Raw genomic sequence first — 23225 nt, 5'->3', positions numbered from 1 at the left:
CTTTCGAAATTTGGTGCTACAGAAGAATGTTGAAGATTAGGTGGGTAGATCACATAACTAATGAGGAGGTATTGAACAGGATTGGGGAGAAGAGAAGTTTGTGGCCCAACTTGACTAGAAGAAGGGATCGGTTGGTAGGACATCTCCTGCGGCATCAAGGGATCACAAATTTAGCATTGGAGGGCAGCGTGGAGGGTAAAAATCGTAGAGGGAGACCAAGAGATGAATACACTAAGCAGATTCAGGAGGATGTAGGTTGCAATAGGTACTGGGAGAAGAAGGAGCTCGCACAGGATAGACTAGCATGGAGAGCTGCTTGAAACCAGTCTCAGGACTGAAGACCACAACAACAACAACAAGAGTCACAAAAAAGACTAGCCTAAAATGTTCGAATCATAGTTTTACAAAATAATTCAGTTTTTGCTATTGCATGAACAGGTTAGAAGTGTTGGATAGTGCAAAAGTGACGTGAGCTGTCTTTTTTCTAAGACTGTTTTGCTGTTGTTGCACAGCACATTAGTAATTAAGTGATGAATAAAATTTTGATGAGACCAAGTGGGAAAATGCTAACTGGAGGTCGTCTGTCGAGTACTTAACAGTGGCGTAACCGATATCAACAGTCAGAAGAGCTGAAGTACAAACAAGCAGGAAGTCCATTGCCTTAGACTGTGAGAGAGAGAGCCTCAGTAATACCTGAGTCAGCACCTTGACAACAAGTGCAGAGCAGATGCAATGCTGTTCTGTCAAAGGGGCTACATTCGGTCACCAGTACGGGGGCATCTTGTCATGTACGGCTATAAAACCTGCATCTTTCTTCCACTCATGCTCAGAGGATGACCGGTGAATACGACATAGTGTTACCACTTGCTGCCAGCTTGAAATCTTCTAGTACGAGCCTGCAGCCATCCAGCTGTGGAGGGAACTTCAACTCTGCGAGTTGCATCACTTCCAGACACACCAGTGATTACCCAAGGATGAGGCCAAGGCTGATCTTTCATGAATGAAGAACCACAAACTGTTCAGTTTGAGAGCAGGGCGCCTATGCACCATTCCTGGGCAGTCCAAGTACTGCCTTACTGGCTGTACGCCGGGGCTGTCCTCCATGTTGCTGTACACACGCTCTCGACAACCAAAGAAAAAAGGCTTGCAGATTTCTGGGGCTGATCCTAAGCATAGCTACATTTAGTGAGAGCACTGAGGCTCCAGCAGGCCCTCACAGTCACGCCAGGCTGCAGAGATGAGCTGGCCACCATCCCCTCCTAGGACTAGGACGTGGCACTGTTCTGAGATAACACCAGGGGTGCACCAGCAGATTTCTCGCCAGGTGCTGATGTGCTGTCTTGTGGCTCCATGCAACATGGACTCATCATGACTGCTGCTGGGCTGTACTGGGAAGAAAACAGAGTGATTGTAAAACTCTCAGAAATAAATGACTTGATTGAATTCTGTCTCATTAGAGCCTCAGCACACCACAGGACCTCACCTCCCCACCTCCACTTGACTATCCCACATCCATAAAGAATTCTGCATATGGCAGGCGTCTACAAATTTGGTGCCAGAAGTGTTGATGTCGGCTGTCGCCGCTGTTGAGGAGCCACATCTGCATATCAGCAGCCACTGGCAACTGCCATTATGCGGTGCAGTGAGTTACCAGTTTTTGTTGGCCTGTTCTATTCAGTTTTGGGTCATGTTGAGTTAGAAGGATCTGCATAAGAACTTGAAAGCAACATTGTTTAGACCACAGGAACCTGTAGACCTATCATAGTTCTTCGGTATCTGTGAGGAAGAATACTTAAAGCCAACTAGGTGCCAGTATTATAATTTAACAAGGCATGAATTTCCGTTTACCAGCGCAATGCCAGTAAAATGCGAAACTTTAGAAGTTTTGGCCATGAAGCATGGCAGTGCACTAAATCCTGCTGGGCTGCGATGCATGGGAAAGATTGATGATGTGGTTACTTGCAGCAACTGGGCTGACACAAGCACAAGAAGTGGATACCACGACTTTGGTTACTTTACCTGTTCCATCCTTCTCTCCTGCAGCAGCTAGTTTCATTGCGCCCTTTTCTGGGAAAAAACCCGAGGATGTACGAGGCTTTATGGATGATTGTGAAGGAAACCTCTCAGTTAGAGACTTGTTCCGATGCCACGTATCTGTCTGCAGCTAAGTTATGGTTCTAGGTGACTCTAAAACAATGTCACATACCATGATACCCTTAGTAAAGCATGGGAATTTGACCTGCTGACTGAAGGTCTTACACAATTCTATTGTAAGGAAAATAGTACCAAATTTTTCAGGGAAAAGCTCATTGGATTAACATAGAGGACAAGGACTCAGTAGTGGCATTCTCTGACAGTATTCATAAGTTGAACTCACAGACTTACAAATTAAAGCACAGTGCAAAGGCAGATAGAACCCTCTTGCCAGAAGCAGAAAATAGGGCCTTGATTGAATGCATAAGGGGTATTTCAGTGGGTATGTCATGCTGGGTGGCAATGGAAAATCCTAGTTATTTGATCTCGAGTGTCAGGATTGCTATGCATCTGGAAGAAGTGGATATTGTGATTCAGAAACGGAGTGACATTGGTGTCTTCTCCTCTGACATTAAATGCTGTAGATGTGTATGGGGTGCCCACGTGAAGACCCAATGTCGACAGCCACAGCACTTTGAATGTAGTGAGATTAGACATAAGGCACTTGACTGCAGAAGTAGAAAGCAGGATAAGTGCAGTAAAAGGAAGCATTTGTTAAACGGGAATTAGGGTGCCTTGATCACTAGAGGCCATTCCCAACAAAATAGTACACTGCAAGGATGGGTGCAGACACAGTTTGTTTCTTGCTTGGCACAGTGAATAATAAGGAACATGAATTCTTGATGGGCACTTCTGCACATTTCGGTTGTTAGTGGGATGGAATGGAATGACTGAGTAGACAGTTTCATGAATGGGGAGATTAGGCATTAGAAGATACTACTGGTGAGCAGATGCAGTTAAAGAAAGTAATATAGGGGTATCAGCTCCAACTTTTTTGAAAATGTGGAGTCTGAAGTAGTGGTAGTGGTAGTGGCAGTGGCAAACAAAGTAAGTGTGGGCTGTACCGAGATAAATGAGTGTACAAATAGCAACGTGGGTGATAATCATTTACGTGTAGTAGTATCTACACCACTGGGTGGTAATGATTCTTGTTTTGATGCCTTAGAGGTACAGGAAAGTACATGTGCCACAGATTTTTATTTAGTGCAGAGTAGAACTGCAGATGGTGATATTAAAGTAGGTACTATGGAAAAATGTGCAGAAAGCTATTGATGATGTTAGTTTTGCTACGAATGTTTAGGATAACAGATGAGTACAGATGCATTTGTTTCCAAGGGATGCGGATTTGCCATCATTTCTAATGGTACCTCCTTCTCCAAGGAAGGGAGGAGAGGAGAGAAGGAAGGGAGAAATGCTTGTAAGGCTAATGAGTGAATTGACAAGTACAAATCCTTTCAGGAATATGTGTGTGAAGTTCAGGGTGAATTTGACAATGCTTACAATGATGTAAGTAGTGAGGGTAAGAGAAAAAGTTGTATATTGGTTCTTTAAAGCACAGTCAAATTTGGCAAGAGGTTGTTTCAGCAGAAGGAGACAGCTACAAGTGAGACAATGGTGCAAGGTTCTATTATCATGAAAGAAGACTCACTTAAAATGAGTATGGCATCATTAAGATGCATAGAACACAGTAAAGTGCCAAGAGCACAATGAAGTTCGTTTTGAAAAGGAAAGGTATAAGGAAGAAAGGCATTGCAATGTTTAGTCAATCTGTGAATAGCTGTAACGTTAGAGAGGTAAGTGGAGCTACCAACCAATATGTTGTAACTGGTAGTACTAGAAGTAGTTTCTGTGTAAACTTAGTTTTAAGACTGGGTGTTTTGAGTGAACACAGGGGAAACTTTCATTTCAAATACATAGTCCCAGATGATGTATTAAAACAGTTGGCTAAAAATCCTCCAGGCAGGCAAAGACAGAAGCCATAAAATATGACTAGGAATTAGTGTAATATCTGAAGGGGATTATGATTTGTGAAATTAGCTTCAATTTAGAAAGGGAGATACCCCAAGAAGGGTGAATTAATGGAAAATGTGTATTAGTTGGTAAAGTGTAAAAATTCGAGCCAAATTTTGTAAAGGAGTGGGGGAATGTTACACAACAGAATAGTAATTAAGTGAGAAATAAAATTTTGTTGAAACTGACTTGGACAATGCTAAGTGGCGCATGCCCGTCAAGTGCACAACAACTGTGTAACCATGTCAACACTCAAAAGAAGCAAAGTACAAACAAGCAGGGAGCTCATTGTCTCAGACTGGAGGGAGGGAGCATCAGGAACACCTGATTCAGCATCTTGACAAAAAATGCAGAGCATACGCAAACCTATTCTGTCAACAGGGCAATGTGTGGTAACTATACAAGGGATGATGCAAGAATACCCTTCGGGTTGCAAACTTTGCACAAAAAATGCTCTGAAGCTAAGCAATAAGCCAACAAAAAACACCGGCACATTGGGAAAATAAGAGCGTATTTAGTCATCTGTGTTGGTGCATCATGTCATCTACAGCTATAAGACCTTTGCCTTCCTTCCACTCATGCTCAGAGTGGTGCCATTCCATCTGCATCACTGTTACCAATGGAAGGCCACCTCCACTGGTTACAGGATGTCTCCATGAATATGTCAAAGTGTTACCAGCCACTGCCAGCATAGAATTTACTGAAACAAGCCTGCAGCCCTCCAGCTGTGGAAGGAACTTCAACTCTGTGAGCTGCATTTTTGTTCGTCACACCTGTAGTGACCTGAAGGTGAGTGCCAGACCCTGGGCAGTCCAAGTACTTCCTTACCAGCTGTGTGTTGGGACCACCTCTTGAGCTGGCCTCCGTGTCGCTGTTGCGTCTTCCACCGACACACCATCTCGACAGCCAGCAACAGGAGCACATGGATTTATAGGGTCGAGCCTATGCCTAGCTACACTCAGTGAGACAGATGTCTACAGCCATACCAGGCTGCAGAGACATGTCAGTCACTGTTCCCTCCTAAGATGAGGCTGCAACACTGACCTGGACAACGCCAGGGGCTGCTCTGACTGATTGATCCCTTGCCAGGTATTGATGCACTATCCTGTACTTTTGCACAGCATGGTCTCAGCATGTCCACTGCTAGGCTGCACTGGGAAAAAGACAAGTGACTGCGAAACTCTAAGAAACAATTGACTGTTGGTTGAATGATGTCTCAGTAACACCTCAGCGCACCACATGACCCCACGTTTGCACCTCCATTCGAATATCCTACACCTAAGTAAGAGGACACATATGGCGGGCTCATATCACTTCATATCTAAAAAACCACTGAACTCTCAGCATTTATTTATTTTTTTCCCTGATGATTTCTGAAAGACCTATACACAAGGTTCTGAAAATGGTTATGCATTTGAGTTGATATTTAACTCTGAAGAAGCATGAAGTTTAAAATCTCTATCTACTACAAAAATAACATAAAAATCCTGAAATACAAATAGAGTGTCACTCTCAGTAACATCTCCAAGCATGTCAAAAATTATTTCTTACTTTTGATTCTGTTTTTGGTTATTGAGATAGGAGAAATTTTACATCTGGAAAAGTTTTCTTCTTTCTACTGCATATCTTGAAAACTTTTACACTCACTGAAATAACACCATGATGTCTACACGAAATGAAAAAATACTTGAAGTGCTGTCTGAATTACTATCAGGAGATGCTGGCAGCTAATTGAACAGTGTTCCTTAGTCTCACAATATGAACGAGGAATTGGTCAAAATAAATTCATGAACACAAGATTTAATGGAAGTAAGATGTTCATTAAAGTACATTATATGCTAGTCAGACAGTGAGGAAATGCTGCTTAATTGAGACTCAGGGTTAGCGTCAGTGTCCTACTCGTAGTGACAAATATAATCAAGTCTTCAACACAATGTTTTAGTATACCTTCATTATTACATGCTTGCTATATTAATCATTTCACATAATTCACTATTTTTTTGGGAGTCTTCTGGTCTCACATTTTCAATTGCCTTTTTCAGTCAAAATAACTCTTTAAATCTCTGTACCAATATGGCATTTGAGCCAGGCCAAAATGAGTTCTATTACGTTAAAATGACAATGGTAGGAAGGCAGTCTGAGCACTTTGTGCCTTTATTTTTTTGCCATTTCATCCACAAGGTAAAAAGGATACTTCGGCTTCTGTTGTGACACAGTTTCTAATAATTCTGCACTTTTCAAATTACTGTCAAACTGCATTTTACATTTCTCCGACCAGCAAACAATGTCTTTTTACCTCTTTACCTTTTGGGAGCCTTATCTTGTATAATTGAATGATGAAGGGTCTTTGTTATCCATAACATTTATGGAGTTTTTCATTATGTTTCAAAACACAGTCTTCAGAGCATTTGACAAAAATATTTCCCCTACTGCTTCTCTTCATGGTAGTTGGAGGTCTTATTTGAACTGGATAACCACAGGCAATTATAAATGAAACTTTTTGACTTTCTGGTATGCACTGCAATTATTCTTGCCTGCAGCTGCCGTACTGCTGCTGATGGCATCAGTTGTCCATTGGTTTTTTAAACCGTGTCCTGCATTCACCTATGTTTCATCAAGGTAAACAATTTCATCAGAATTTGTCATTACTAGTTTGCCAAGAAAATGACTGTGCCAAGCTTTCAAATGTTGCTGAAAGAAATGGATTTACAGTGGAATCTTGACTTTGTCACAACTCATAGCAAAGGTGATTTACTGCTTTGAAACAGGTCTGCCACTACAGGGGTGGTATATAACTTTCTAAGTGTCAGATGCTCCTTCCTTGAAACATTTGCATATATTTCATGACAAATTGCATCTGTTTGAAAAGAGTCGAGTTTGGTGATCTTCCCCTCGAGTCATCCCTTTTTTTCCAGGCATCGCAAATTTAGAAGTCTCATCTCATTCTTCCTCCACAAACTTTTCCTTGAAAATTCTTATTACTGATCATTCGTTGATCTGTAGAGCAGCTGCAGTTTGCTCCACCACTTTATCCAAACAAACAAGAGGTGCTCGTAAAACCTACTTTCTCTCAAAATATTCCCATGGAGTACACTCAGTTTTTGAATGTGTCCTGGGTTTGTGCAATCATGTTTCCCTCTTTTGACTACTTTCCTCACCCATTTATATTTCATTGAGTCTGAGAGAAATCAGAGCAACAATTGTGCCAGAATTTGAAGGTTTACCTGCAAATTGCAACATGTATTATAACAACAGTGGTGACCGCAGTGGTGCATGGTATTTTGTGTCAAGCTGTTGTTATCATTCTGTTACAAGCATTTTACATAATATGATTTTTACAAGCTAATAAAGGATTTTATGTATGCACAGAGTTCACTAGAAGGCTTTGAAAATTAACAGATGCATACAGTAATTTTACAGTCCTATTCCAACTTGGGTTCTCATCTCAAGAAGGTGTACCAACAATGTAAGACTTCCCGATGGATACAATGTCCAAATAACTTATGGGAATGCAGCTGTGTGATGTTATTGACAACCACCAATATTTTGACAGATGTATACCTTGCCATTTTCAAGGCATAACAGCTGCAAGTAAGAGGGTGCAAGGGAATTTAAAACCTCAGTTTGCAGAGAAATTTTGGAAAGATATCACGTACGCACACTGTAAACATTAGCACCATAACACAAACCAAAAATGACCAACATCAGAAGTTATCAACAGTGAAATTAATAATTGCTAGGTGAGGTAACATTAATTCTGTCCCCTTTTTTTTTTTTTTTTGCAGAGTTTAAGCAAAAATCACCATGTCTATTTATAATGTTACTTGCTAACTCAATTTCAAATGCTTCCTTAATAACACTATCCGAATAGCTGGAGGTGCATGTCAGAAACTGTGTGATGTTATATTCCTTAGGAGGACCAGTGCAAAAACAGTATTCTGCAGTGGCAGATTCACTCGGCTGTTGTACTCATGTGTGACACTTGCATTTAGTACACCATTCCTCCCCAGACTTGATAGACTGGCCAATATACAAGAAGCCACAACTGTGAGGAATACAGTAGACACCACCTAACACTAACCAATATCACCCTCGTATTGTATTGTATTGAATTGAACTGGGGACCAAGAAATGATGAAGAGGCTTCATTCCCGCTGTAGCCCTCAGTGGTTCACAACCCCACAACAGGCCACAGCAGTCCACTCACCCCACCACTGCCCCACACCGAACCCAGGGTCCCCTGAGAACATCGTACACCAGACGAGTGTAAACCCAAATGTTTGTGTGGTAGAGTAATTATGGTGTATGCGTACGTGGAGAAAGTGTTTGCGTAGCAATCGCCGACATAGTGTAACTGAAACAGAATAAGGGAAACCAGCCCGCTTTCACTGAGGCAGATGGAAAACCACCTTAAAACCCATCCACAGACTGGTGGTGGCACACCGGACCTCGACACTAATCCACCAGGTGGATCACCCTTTATGGAACCTAAGAGGACCAAGCTCTTATATGGTGGTCAAAACGCACATTTCACCTCATATTTCCATAAAATCTGACCAGTTCTATTAGAAATGCTCCCTGACTAAGACAAAAAGGCTGTACCACCTCTCTATTATCTTCACTGACCTGGTACATAATTGGCCAATAGTACAGTGCACATTTGGTCTGTCTCTTGCTATAATCATTCTGATGAGCAGTGATCTCAAGGTGGGTCAATTCAGCTAACAACTCTTAGGCTTCGAGATGACATGGGTCCTGTGAGCCAAGATACGAAGTACCCCTTCAAGCTGATCTGGATGGTGACAGCTACTAGCCTGCAGATACAAGCCCTTATGAGTAGGTTTCGTATATGTGGCTTGTCTCGATGTACCATGGCCAACACATAAAGGAAGGGAAGACAACCATCATTTTCCACCTCTGTCATGAAACAAATATTTCGGTGGATTGAATTCAAGAGTTCTAAAAAGTAGCTCAGATTCTCACTGCCATGAGACCAAACAACAAAAGTATTACTACATATCTGGAAAAACATGCAGGTTCAAAGCTACCCACTTCAGGCATGTTCCTACAGTCTCCCTTAAAAAAATTGGCAATAATTGGTGACAACAGACTGTCAATCGCAACTTCATCTGTCCGCTCATATTAGTCATTAGATAAAAAGTAAGTGGGAAGTCAACACGTGTCAAAATAGGTTTGTTACTTCAACACCAAACCCATCCTCAATCAACCATAACAAATCATACAGAGGAATATGAGCGAAGAGAGACATCACATCAAAACTTATTAGAATATTTGAGTCATTGAAATGCATTCCCCTTTATCAACGTAAGAAATTGCTGAGTTCTTAACAAGTTGCTCACACCAAAATAAAGCTACTATGTGACTCAACAGAGTAGCAAGGCATTTTGCTGTGTGATATGCCGGAGCATAAGTGTTACTCACAATGGGACAAAGAACCGCCCCCCCCCCCCCTTCCTTGAGGACAATAGGAAGGCCACATGACTGAGGGTGAACAGCACAGTAACAATTAAAAATCCTTGAAAGTCTTCCGTGACAATGAACTTTTTGTCAAGAGGCTATTAGTCTTTCTCTCAGTACTTTTTGTGGAGTCAGCACTGATCCTGCAATATGCTGAATCAGACCATAAATGCTCTGTCTTTTGAGTGTAATCCTGCTTGTCCAAAATAATGATAGCATCCCCTTTTTCTGCAGGTAAAATAACAACATCTATATCAACATAAAGTAGCCCTCTCGGCTGCTGTGGTATTACTCTTGTGTGAACATGCCTCAGTCAACAAACCTCTACTGCAACATCAGGAGGTAGTTTAAAGACCACCTGTTCAACCAAACTCGTAAAATCAACCACTGGCCAAAACATGGGTGCGTGTTGAAAAATTTAAACCTTTCGCTAGTACACATAAAACTATGTTTTCAAAAGCTTCCCCCATGAGATTTTCATCATAGGACATCAAGATATAGTATTAGACACCAAACCACGCAAGGTTCAAATTTTGTCAATCACATCAAGCAACAAGCTGGCCTAGCTCTTGTTTGTGATAGGATCCGTTACACTTGTCAACAGTTGTATTTTGTTTCTCTGGAATTGTTTCAGCTTCATTTAATGACTGCTTCAAATATTTTGGCTCTTACTTGAGCGAAGTTTGGATGTTAACACGGTTTTGAGTCTAATAAAATGTCTTGCTATAAATCTCTCTCAGAAAGCTTTTGGTGCCACAGCTTTATACATGTCAGGAGAGGTTTAAATTTGGCACTGACAGCCAAGTGTTCAGCAGTGGTTGATTTTATTAATTCTGTTGAGCTGGCTATTTTTTAACTAACTTCTGATGTTGCAGATAATGCTAAGAGGGAGGCACGTCACATGTTGACTGGGGAATGTCCACTCAAGATTAGTATCACAGCAGCTGAGAGGACTAGTTTATGTTCACAAGTTTATACATATATTGTTATTTTACCTGTAGACAAAGGTGATGCTACCATTGTGTTGTACTGTGTGATTCAGCATATCTCAGGATTGGTGTTGACCCTACAAAAAGTATTAAGGAAAAGACTAACAGTTTCTTGAAGAAAAGTTCATTGTCATGAAAGACTTTCAAGCACCGTAGTTGTTATTGCCCTGTTCACCATAAGTTATATGACCTTCCTATTGTCCTCAAGGAAGGGGTTCTTCTTTGTCCCATTGTGAGTAACACTGGTGCTCCGACATATCACGTAGCAAAATGTCATGGTACTCTGTTGAGTCAAGTAGTAGATCTGGATCGGTGTGAGCATCTTCTTGAGAACTCAGCAGATACCTTGCATTGATAAGAAGGAGTGTGTTTCAATGAGTCTGAGATTCTAATAAGTTTCAATGTGGTTCTCTCTTCACTTGTGCTCCTCTGTATGATTTGTCATGGTTGATTGAGGTTAGGTTTGGTGTTGAATTAAGAAACCTATTTTGACATGTGTTGACGTCCACATACTTTTTATCTAATGACTAATACGAGCAGACAGATGGAGTTGTGATGGACAGTCTGTTGTCACCTATTATTGCCAATTTTTTAAAGGAAGACTGTGAGGTACATGCCTGTAGTGGGTAGCTTTGAAACCTGCATGTTTTTCCAGATAAGTAGGTGATACTTTTGTTGTTTGGCCTCATGGCAGTGAGAATCTGAGCAACTTTTTGGAACTCTTGAAGTCAATCCATCCAAATATTTGTTTCCATGATGGAGGTGGAAAATGATGGATGTCTTCCCTTACTTGATGTGTTGGCCATGAGGAAGGTTGGTAGTACATGGTGAGAGACAAATCACATGTGCACTGCATTATCGACCAATTATGCACCAAGTGAGTTATGATAATATAGAGGTGGTACAGCCTTTTTGTCTCATGCAGGGTGCATTTATAACAGGACTGGTCAAATTTTATGGAAATACGATGTGTTTTTCGACCACCATCTAAGATCATGGGCCTTTTAGGTTCTAAGAAGGGTGATCTTGGTTTGTGATAAGTTGTGTCTGCTGTATTCCTTATAGTTGTGGCTTGTTGTGTATTGGTCAGACTATCAGGGCTGTTGAGGACTGGTGTACTGAGCATAAGTGTCACCAATAGATTGTGGTCAGAGTCCACATCTGCCCCTGGAAATGTCTTACAATTTAAAACCTGGTTCCTCAATCTCTGTCTTAAACCATTATATAATCTATCTGATACCTTTTAGTATCTCCAGGGTTCTTCCATGTATACAACCCCCTTTCATGATTCAGGATACTTAAAATGTCAAAATTTAAACATTAAATTGCCAAATCATTTATAACAAAGTTCCTGAAATTGCCATGCTGCACCCAATCTGTTGTGCTAAAATTGTTTTCAGGACCAATAGCTCGATAAAATCTGTAATGGAAATCTCTGAAAGAGAGGTTAGACGTCATAGGAGTGGACATTTTCATTGCAATTGACAAAAATATTGTGCCTGTACAGGTTGAAATTGGGACTTACTGTGAAGTTATCTGGCTGCAAGTGAATGGACTAGATGAAGTCAAGTTCATCATCAGATGCTTTTACCAGTGCCTAACAGTTGTAGAATCACTGAAAAGGCATCTACACACAGTAGGATAGAAATACCCCAACCGCACAATATTAGTTTGAGGTGACTTTAACCTACCAGTCATAGATGGGACATCTATGGATTCATTGCTGATGGTACAGACAGACAACTTTTGAAATAGTTCTGAAAATAGTTCTGTCTTGAACAGCTAGTTTGACAGCCCACATACAATGGAAATATTTTAGAACTTGTAGCTACAACATGCCTAACTTTATAAGCAGTGTCCATGTAGATACTTGGATGAGTGATCATTATGTTATCATAATAATAATTGTTATTAAATTTAATAATCCATCATGAAGCCTAGGAAAGTTTTTATGGTGTGGCAGGTGTCAGTTGATGCTAAATAACGAAAAGTGTGACGTGATCCACATGAGTTCCAAAAGAAATCCGCTGGAATTCGATTACTCAATAAATAGTAAAATTCTCAAGGCTGTCAATTCAACTAAGTACCTGGGTGTTAAAATTACGAACAACTTCAGTTGGAAAGACCACATAGATAATATTGTGGGAAAGGCGAGCCAAAGGTTGCGTTTCATTGGCGGGACACTTAGAAGATGCAACAAGTCCACTAAAGAGACATACTGTTGTTTGTCTGTCACATGGACTCCCATAAGGAGGACGTAGAAATAGGCCTCCCTGGTATCAAGAAGCAAGTTCGGCCTCTGTTAGAATATTGCTGCACGGTTTGGGATTCTTACGAGGTGGAATTGACGGAGGACATCGAAAGGGTGCAAAAAAGGGCAGCTCGTTTTGTATTATCATGTAATAGGGGAGAGAGTGTGGCAGATATGATACACGAGTTGGGATGGAAGTCATTAAAGCAAAGACTTTTTCATCGTGGCGAGATCTATTTACGAAATTTCAGTCACCAACTTTCTCTTCAAAATGCGAAAATATTTTGTTGAGCCCAACCTACATAGGTAGGAATGATCATTAAAATAAAATAAGAGAAATCAGAGCTCAAACAGAAAGGTTTAGGTGTTCGTTTTTCCCGCGCGCTGTTCGGGAGTGGAATGGTAGAGAGATAGTATGAGTGTGGTTCGATGAACCCTCTCCCAAGCACTTAAATGTGAATTGCAGAGTACTGCTAAGGAAACAGATTGTTGCACTCTCTGTTCAAAAACAAACATTGGAATGTCAATAGGCAAAAGTTTTAGAAATTTATGTGCCTATAAAAAGATTGATGTGTGAAGCATACAACAACATCCACTGTCATACATGAGCAAAAGATCTCGTCCAGAACCTAAGAAAATTCTGGTGCTATGTAAAATCAGTAATTGCATCAAAGGCTTCTATTAAGTCACTCGTAATCCATACTTGTGTGATAATAGAAGACGGTGAAATGAAAGCTGAAGTTTTAAATTTCATGTATAAAAAATGGTGCACACATAAGATCGCACAGACATACCATTGTTTGTCTGTCACATGGACTCCTGTAAGGAGGACGTAGAAATAGGCCTCCCTGGCATATCAAAAAGCAAGTGAAGGAGTTGAAAACAAATAGTCACCAGGTTCAGATGAAACACCAGTTCATATATACAGTGAGTACTATACAGCACTGGCCCCTTACTTAATGTGAATCTCTCACCTAGGGCAAAGTGCAAAGAGATTGGGAGATATCATAGGGGAGTCCTCCATGTAAGAGGAGTAAAAGAATGGACCTATAGTATCACAGTCCAGTATCCTTAACACTATAATTTACCGCAAAATTATTGAGCATATTCTAAGTTTGAATATTATAAATTTTCTTGAAATGGAAAAGCTTCTGTCCATAAGAAGCCTGGCCTTTCCTGCCACAATAGCGTGATGACTATAGATGAAGGGCAACAGGTAGAGGCATTATTCTTAAATTTTCAGAAAGCATTTGATGCAATGCCCCACTGTAGACTCTTAGGGAAGGTGTGGCTTACAGAATAGGTGAGTAACTTGAAGACTTCTTCAGTAATATAAACCAGTATGCTGTTCTGGATAGCAGGTGTACATCAGAGACAAGGATATATCGGGAGTGCCTCAGGGAGGTGTGACAGCATCGTCCATGTTCTGTATATATGTAAATAATCTGGTGGACAGGGGGACAGCAATCTGCAACTGTTTTCTGATGATGCTGTAGTGTACAAGAATGTGTTGTCATTGACTGAGTGTAGGAGGGTATGCAGTGACTTAGACAGAGTCTCTAGTTGGTGTGATGAATCAAAGATAGCAGATGAATCCCAATACCTTCTTCAGCGTGCCGATGGGAGGTCACGAATCTGTCATCTTCCAGCGGAAAAGCTCGTTGACACCTATACTGCGAGACAGAGACAAGCTGGTGGCAGCTCCATTATACTGTGGGGAACATTCTCATGGGCATCCATGGGTCCAGTGGGCCTTGTGCAAGGCACCGTGATGGCCAAGAATTATCGTAGACTGGTTGCGGACCACATACACCCCTTCATGACGATCACATTTCCTAATGGCAGTGGCATTTTTCGGCAAGATAATGTGCCATGTCACAAGGCCAGGAGAGTGATGGAGTGGTTTGAGGAACACAGTGGTGAGTTCCAGTTATGTGGTGGCCCCCAGCTCACCAGATCTGGACCTGAACAAATACATCTGGGATTGAACATGGCGTCAGAGCTCATCGGCCCCTTCCCCGGAATCTATACTAGGCAACTTATGTGTGCAGGTGTGCTGCCAACTCCCTCCAGTGACCAACTATGCTACAGTGTGTTGCCCTGTAAGTGGTCATAATGTTCTGGTTGATCAGTGTACATTTTACGTAAGGAATTTGGAGACAAGATAAGAGAAAATGGGGCTTGTATGGAAGCATATAGGCAGACATTTGTCTCCCTGATTATGAGTGAAACTGAAAAGAGGATGACTAGTAGTGGTAGAAAGTACTCCTGCAATGTGCCATATGACGGTTTGCAGAGTATGTATGTAGGCGACTTTAAGAGCAGAGATGTCTGTTCTGGTGCTACAGTTGATACGAAAATGAGTACAAAGTTCATTGTCATAGTATGTAAGTTAATTATGCATAATAAATAATAAATCTTATTGTTTACAGTGCCTTTGGAAATGCCAAGATACCGATCATTTTAACATGTTCAGTGTGTGGCAATTAGTTAAATAATTAATTCACTGCAGTCCTTTCACAGTTCTGAATTTTGCTGGCTATTAGTTGTTTCAATAATAGGATTCACATGTATTTTACATGGACTAGCACTTTCGCGATACTGTGACTGACCGTAGGATGCTGTTAAGATCCTCTTACACAGATAGCAAGACAAATTTATGAAAATGAAATCAGTAAATTGAGCCATTCAGTGGATTAGAATTTTATCTGCTTGTATTAAAAGTAGGTAACTTACAGCTACTGCTGAATGATTTCAGTGTGTATGGCTCCGCAACAAATTGTGACCAACATGTTGGGGTTTACTTTTCACAGTTAGCTCGTACTCAGTGGTCTTTTCCAAAATTATAAAACAATTTTGCAGACTCCTTCCCATATGCTGTTCACTTGTGAAACACTAGCAACACCTCACACTGTGTGTTTGTTATTGAAACATTGCAGCTTCTGAAAGCTGAGATGCTGACTGCCACTTGATATTTTGCAATACTAGACAAATGCCTAAACTATCCTTACCATTAGAATGGCACAGTCCAAAAATTTTTCACAAGAGTCTTCATTGTTGATAAATTTTACAACTCAGTTATACATTTATTACCGAATATTATTGAATATAACAACACAATCACAGGGATTTTACTTGTATTTGCAATATTTACAAAGAAATGCACTATACACATTTATATAATAACATCATGTAGAACTGGAGTAAAACACAGTGGTTGAATGACACCTGCCCTCAAGTGAGCATCTGGTAGCCCGAGATCATCAAGGACCAGTCAGAGCAGGCTGCCATTCATCCATTCATTATGTTCTGTAGATCCCACGGATAAGGAGGACACTCAGGGGTGTTGAACAGGTCTGAGGGTGAACATGAAACATAATCCAATAATTTCTTCCTACTCCTGGAGTAGTTGAGATTTGGCTATATCATCAAAAATATTTGGCATCTCTCTGACTGTTGACACTTCTGGGACTGGAGCTGAATTGTCAGATAAATATGCAAGACATTTTCTTGTATATTCAAGGAAATTTTCTGAATAATTTGTATTTAGTAATTACACTAAGTTAGAATTTTTTGACTACAAGAAGGTCATTTCATGCATGAATTACAATTTCTGTCTTTTGCGGCCTTGCACTTTGGCAAGAGTGCAGGAAGTAAACACCAAGTCCCAATGACATATGCAATGGTTTATTACACAAGGTTAACAATAACACAACATACGGCATCACAATGTTGAAGGCTCTCCTGGATCTGGTCTGGTGCCAGTATGCTGCTGTAATGAAGACACAGCTGGCATCCAGCGAAGCTCGGCAGGGCACGGCAATGATTGTCGCTGCAGTGAGAGGTGCACAAATGTTACGCGGTGAGAATGACAGCATTGGTAGCTTGATGAGGCAGCAGTAGCATTGGCAGGTATTGGTAGCTGTTGACGAAGCAGCTCTTGATCAGCGGCAACCACCTCGGATGTGGTGGTGCGAGTGTGGGAGGTGTTGCTCTGGGCGATACAGGCACGAATGGCAGCTGGAAGGCAGCACTCGAGCACCAATTCTGCCTGGGATGTAAATGATGCTGATGGGGTATGCTGATGCAGAGGTGACAAGCTGGCGCCGATGTTGGCAAGGTTCAGAGTGATGGCTCGAGTAACTCTGGTCCCCCAAGGATCTGTCGATATTGAAGGATCAGCAATATGGATCATGAAGCTCTGACTGGTGGACCGCAAATGATCAGTGTAATTGCCCAGAGTGGCAGAATCATCTGCTTGTCAGTGGCCTCGGAATGGCTTATAAAGGCAGGCAGACTGATCTGTGCGTAATCATGTAACTGTGCTCACAGCACTTCCATGGATGGTGTGCGTGCAGATATGTGTAGACACGTGATTGCAGATTGAGAGAATAGTTCCACAATCATCATGACACCACTGTCAGTGGTGTCCACAAAGTTGCATGGGAAACTGGAGCCTTTGGCAAAATAGTTCCACAATCATCATGCCACTGTCAGTGGTGTACTCACAGTTGTGCAGGAAACTGGAGCCTTTGGCAATTCAGTATGAATTGAAGCCTAAGAATAAAACAAGAAACAACCGCTTCCTTTGCAGCCAATTACTGACAAAATATGGCATACTGCAAGGCTCAGTCTTACATCCACTACTCTTCTTGATTTATGTGGACGAGTTTGTTGAGTATATGAGTTCCCAAAAAATTATCCTACTCATATTTGCTGATGAGACCAGCATATTGCTTACTCGATCCAGCCCAGAAACCTTGCAGTCAACAGCAGAAAGTTCTATGAAAATACTTTCTGAGTGGTTCACCAAAAACAAACCCATTGTAAATACTGAAAAAAACTGTATGTCTCAACTTTCAGTTATTTCCTCCATCTAATGAAATATCTATTCGAGCATGATTAAAAAATGATGCTCTAGAAAATAAAAGTGTCACAAAATTTTTGGGTTTGTGGGTTCAGCAAGACTTAAAGTGGGACACACAAATAAGTAACTTGTCTAGGAAACTCTCATCCATGTGTTCTGGTCTAAGAATAATAAAGTCGACAACAAGCAAAATGATAGTACTGCAGGCATACTATGTGCAGTTCCACTCACTGTTTTGACATGGAACCATTATCTGGGGACACTCAACTCACAGTAAAAAAAGGTTTTTAGAATGCAAAAAAGGGATCTAAGAATAATTTGTGGCCTCAAAAAGATAGGGTTATGTAAATCTCGTTTTGCTGAGCAGGGTATTTTGAATGTTCTGAGCTTATTCACTTATGAAACTATCTTGTTCACTAGAGACTACCTGTTGAAAACACGCAAACTACTACAGAACAAATATGTGCACAACTATTGTATCAGAGGGAAATCAGATATACAATAATAATATCACAGAACAACAGCCTATCAGAGGAGCATAGTTAACATTGATATCATACTACACAATAAGATACTAGAGGAAATAAAAATTACTAACTGTCCAATAATTAAAATTAAACTAAAGGCATTTCTAATAAAGCACTGTTTCTATTTTGTAAAACAATTTCCGAATATGTAACAAAAAAGTTATTTTTCTAAATTGTAAGAATAAGTACCTAATTTTAATTTGCATCCTATTTGCTAGTATTATGTATTACTGTAATTTTTCTTTGGCCTGTCTAATATCATTTGTACAATTTATGGTGTATGATAAAATGAACCTATAAAAAATCAATCAATCAGTCAATCAGACAACCCACAGGACATGGGGTAATGTTGGTGATTGTAGGGGCTGACTACAATACTCTCATTTTTATTTTACTTTGTTGCTTTCTATCTGGCTTACAAGGCCATCATCAGATTTTAACCTGCAGTTGTCGTCAAAGAAGGTACAATATTCTTGAAAATCTTTAAAAACATGTTACACATTAAGATTGAGGAATGAAACAGAGTAAATGTAATCTTGGGCACTGCAGTGGCAATGCAATTACAAATGTTAAAGTTAATTAGTAAATAAATATAAAGGGAACAAACTGTAAAAACGTGAGATTAAGTTTTGTTACTCAGCGAATGCTTAGCAAACTGAATTTTGCTATCTCGAGCTGTGTTCATGTTCAGCTCAGCTAGTTGCTATGTCTCTGCCTGATTGAGCAATACAAAACTTTTCACAATAAGTACAGGTAATTTTGTACATCTCACTGTTGGCTATGTAATCTTTGCTATTGAAAAGATACTACGCTACATTGTAGGAAAACTTGATTGAATATGGCACTGGAAGAATGGTAAACTTACTGATAGAGATAAGAAGATTTTAAAGAAGATTGTTACCTCTTGTAACAAGTCCACTGCCATGAAAATTACTGGTGACCTAAGTAATCACCTGGAGTGCATCCCATTAATTCAGGAGGCTCCAGGCACATGGTAACATGAAAATTATTCCCATTAGTGCCTTTCAAGATGAGAGGATATCTACAATGTCCATCAAGTGTTTCAGGAATTTCTGTTTGCAAATGAAGTCCACACCACAAGGCAATCTCAGGGTACAGCAAAATTATGCCATTTCTGCAGATCTCATGGTGTTGTCATCTGCTCAGTATTAATAAAATATGTGTGTTGTATATATGTGACAAATACCCTACAAAAGTCAGTTTGCAGCATTTCATTTCAAGAGTCAGTTGTCAGTGACGGATGTAACTCCATATATTGTTGAGTTCACTACTTTTCCTCTATTTTTTACAGTGGGTACATAAGTCCATTGTCTACTAAAAATGAAAATTCCTTCATAGAATAATATGTAAAATAAAGGAAAGACAACCACTCACCCACAACCGACTGATGTGTGGCACATAGAAACACATCGGTCCACTATTGGTGAATGATAGCCTTTCCCTTGTTTTACATGTAGCTCCATTGCCTGCTCTTTGTTATTCCCACTTTGAAGCAATTTTTTTTTTCTTTTTTTTTTCATTCTGATAACTTACTTTATGGCAAATCATATTTATATTTAAAATGTTATTATGTGTAAGCTTCTCATTTACATTATGCTTTTTTTCACCTAAGTAAGAAATGCACATCTTCGATGATACACATGTATTATAGAAGGTCTTTTGTCTTTTTTTCCATTGAATGGCAATCTTTTTTTCTTTCACAGATCTTACAAGGAAATGTTTGCAGTACTGTCATTGGATGATATTGTTTCATTGTGGAAAATTTGCTCTTTAGAATTTGACAAGGAGCCACCATTGTTGATAGCAACAGTTGCATTTCAACAGCTACCAGTGTGTGCCATCAGTATCTGGAGGTATAAGGTTAGTGCAAATTGCTGATTATCAGATAATGGTATAGACAATAATGAGTTTTAGTGTATGATGCCATAAAGATTGCTGGGTACTGATTGAAATAGGTTCAACTGTTTTTTCAACTTTTCCCTGTGATGGCCACTTGTTTTAAACAGCATGTGGATCACAATTTGAATATATTTTTTTCCTTTGCAATAAACACATCAAATTGCATTCCATGTGTTCCTGAAAAAATTGCAGGTACAAAAAAGGTGAATCTGACAACAATTTTGCCAGTAAAGTGCACCTCCACCCTCTTTTGTAATATCTGGTGGTTGTTAGAATGCATTTATTTTCACCTCCCACTTCCTTTCTATTCCTTAATTAATTATTCTTTCCATTTCTCTGTTTTGCTTCCTCTCTGAATTTATTTTTAATTCTGACTCTATCCCATTTATCATCTCTGAATTGGAGCCAGTACAGTGTTTAGTGTCTCCTATGCTCTCTTATGCCTTTTTCTGTACCTCCCTCCCCCCTCACAACAGATGGAGCCTTATTAACTGAATGCCTGAGTGATCAGTGCTACTTTTTCAGTCTTCCTCAATGAATCCTTTGTCCCTCCCTGCAGAAGGAACAAGTTCTGCCAAAACGTGGGAATATTATATTTTGTTGTTTTATTTTTGAAATGCTGCTATTTGCAGTACTGTAGGTTGTTCTTTTTGAGGCTAAGTAATGGGAAATGGGAAGCATCCCAACTACAATAAAACTTACTGTTGTGTTCATAAATCTTATAGTGCTTTATAAAGTTCTCCCCATAAACTTACTTGCTGTCACAGTATAGAAATGTTTTTCACTATCATTGTTATCAGATACTTATGAATTTTTCTCATTATATTGCACTTGTCAATGTATAAAGTGATCTACAATTCTGTGCACCAAATAAAAATTTGATTTTAGCCATACTAAATCCCCCTAGATAGTAATATACAGAATACAGGAGAAATTGTCAATATTCTTGGATGTGTCAGGAGAGATCATGTGAAGCAAAAAACCTCATACGGACATATGCTCTACTCCAAATGGTTTCCAAAATAGAGCACATTTAATGTTCATTGTTATTTTTTTTTCTATGTTATTCAGTACATTATCAAGTTTACACATGTACAACAGTTAATAAACCTTACAACATGCACTTTACAAAATAAGAATTTTTTATTGTACACACCACATTACAGCTGTTATACAGTCCACAATGTATGTTTCAATATCCCACCGTCAAATTCACTGCACTTGTGCACTCATGGGAGAACAAGTTGTGTTGCTTGTCTGAGTGCCACTGTTCATTCTTCTCTAATGAGGGCAGCAGTGTCCAAGATGCAACCGACCAGTTCGTGTCACACATTCACTTTTCATTTGTTCTCGTCAGACCTCATCAAGCCCCATAAACAAAAATCTAATGACATAAGGTCTGATGATGTTGGTGGCCAATTAATTGTCCTACTGTGATCAATCCAGCAATTAGGGTAAGTGTAGTCTGGTAAAACGTGGTTGGGCTGGAAGTCCTAGTGGCCAAAGCAATGTCTTCAAGCTTTTCAACAAATAAATTTTCCAAAAAATGCAAGTAACTCTTTCCCATTATTTTGCTCTTCTAAAATAGGTGGACCTATCACTATGTTGCCAATCATGCAGCACCAAATATGATCAAAAATGATTTTGGAAGTTGGTTTCCAATGTATCGTTTTGATTTTTCTGTGTCCGTTGATGATTATTATGTGTGTTGTTGATTCCATTCTGTGTCCAGTATTTTTTTTATTTTTTTTTTTTATGTGATGTTCACCATACATGTGTACATGGAACATCGCTATTTGCAGAACATCGCCACATGCTCGTAGTAGAACTACGCTACACTGTTTCGACAGTGTATTGCAGTTCATGCACAGGTTGTTGAACTAAACATTGAGAAGAAAAATGGAAACTTCGAAGAATATCTGTTTTAAACAATGTGCTGATAACTCTGGTAAACACTCTACAATCAGGAATTCAACTTGTCGCAAACCATCGACAATATTCTCTGACAGTAAACAGGAACTCTACCATTGTAGTAGCCATAATATACACAATATCTGCATATTCTTCATTAGTGTAGATGTGTAGCATTGTAACCAGCACATGTACAAACACAGTTAATCGATGCTTCTCGCTGATTGACTCTCAATTGCTTGGAAAAAATTCAATCACAGAACGCCATGTTGCATGTTCTGTGGGCTAGTTAAGTGGCAGAAGACATCCCGTGTAAAGATGTTGACAGCAGCAAAATAGGTTGGGGTAGAATAAAACATCAAAGAGGTTGGTTGGGTAAGACACACACATGCATGCCACTAGCCTAAAAACAAATGTCTATTAAATGTGTTCTATCTCAAAAACCATTTGGAATAGTGTCCTTCCAAAGTTTTCTACTTCAGATGAAAATTCCTGTCATATTTGAAAATTGACCATTCCACTTGGGTCACACTGTATTTACAGCAAACAACATAGCAAAATGATTTGTATATATTGAGATATTGTGCTTCCTTGGTGCGTATTAAACATATCTTTATTTCTGACAAACACTCTCTGTTCTACCCTTCAACATTTCTTAAAACTGGTCATATGTTCAGAGGATATCCTGTATGACCCCATCTCTCTATTAGTCAACATTATTGTATGATGCTGATTACCATTTGAAAGATTCCTTCTTCATCATCTTCTTCTAACATGACTTATTTCCTGTGTCACTTGGGATCTGCCTTCCTAGTCTTGTTACGCCAATTTGAATGGACAGGATGATTATAATTAAAGTTCCAGATTCAAACACTCGAAAAGAGGAATCATTAAGGGATAAAATTTAACAAAAATGTTTCCACTTGATAGTGCTGTAAGTGGCAGAATATGCAAAACAAAAGCTGTTCCTTAGTTTGGATATGAGGCGCTCAGCATGACTATCTCAATGCAGGGTTATGTGCTGTAGGTAAAGCTCTTTCACAAGAACAGTGCCAGTAGTTCTACCAAAGTTTCAAACATTCAAGGTTATGAAAAAAGGCACTGGTCTGATGTCTGCCAAGGGTCTGGAAAAAATGATTACAGAATTTGAACAGAGAGCTTTGTTTCGAGTGCAGTGTGGCAGTGGGAGGAACATAATTTATCTGATGATAGCAGATGAAGTGGCTACAACATTGCAG

The 23225-nt window shown here is 39.8% G+C and overlaps 1 protein-coding gene across 1 annotated transcript in view; it reads left to right on the top strand.

Moving 5' to 3' along the window:
• Nucleotides 1-23225, top strand: part of LOC126282046 (uncharacterized) — a 92441-nt gene that overhangs the window by 41936 nt on the left and 27280 nt on the right. The window contains exon 4 of the mRNA XM_049981465.1: nucleotides 19881-20037. Within this exon, the coding sequence (XP_049837422.1) occupies nucleotides 19881-20037 (157 nt within the window). The remainder of the gene's footprint in view (nucleotides 1-19880; nucleotides 20038-23225) is intronic.

The sequence above is a fragment of the Schistocerca gregaria genome, chromosome 7, assembly GCF_023897955.1.
Source record: "Schistocerca gregaria isolate iqSchGreg1 chromosome 7, iqSchGreg1.2, whole genome shotgun sequence".
Classification (NCBI taxonomy): domain Eukaryota; kingdom Metazoa; phylum Arthropoda; class Insecta; order Orthoptera; family Acrididae; genus Schistocerca; species Schistocerca gregaria.
This window is presented reverse-complemented; position numbering and strand designations above follow the sequence as displayed.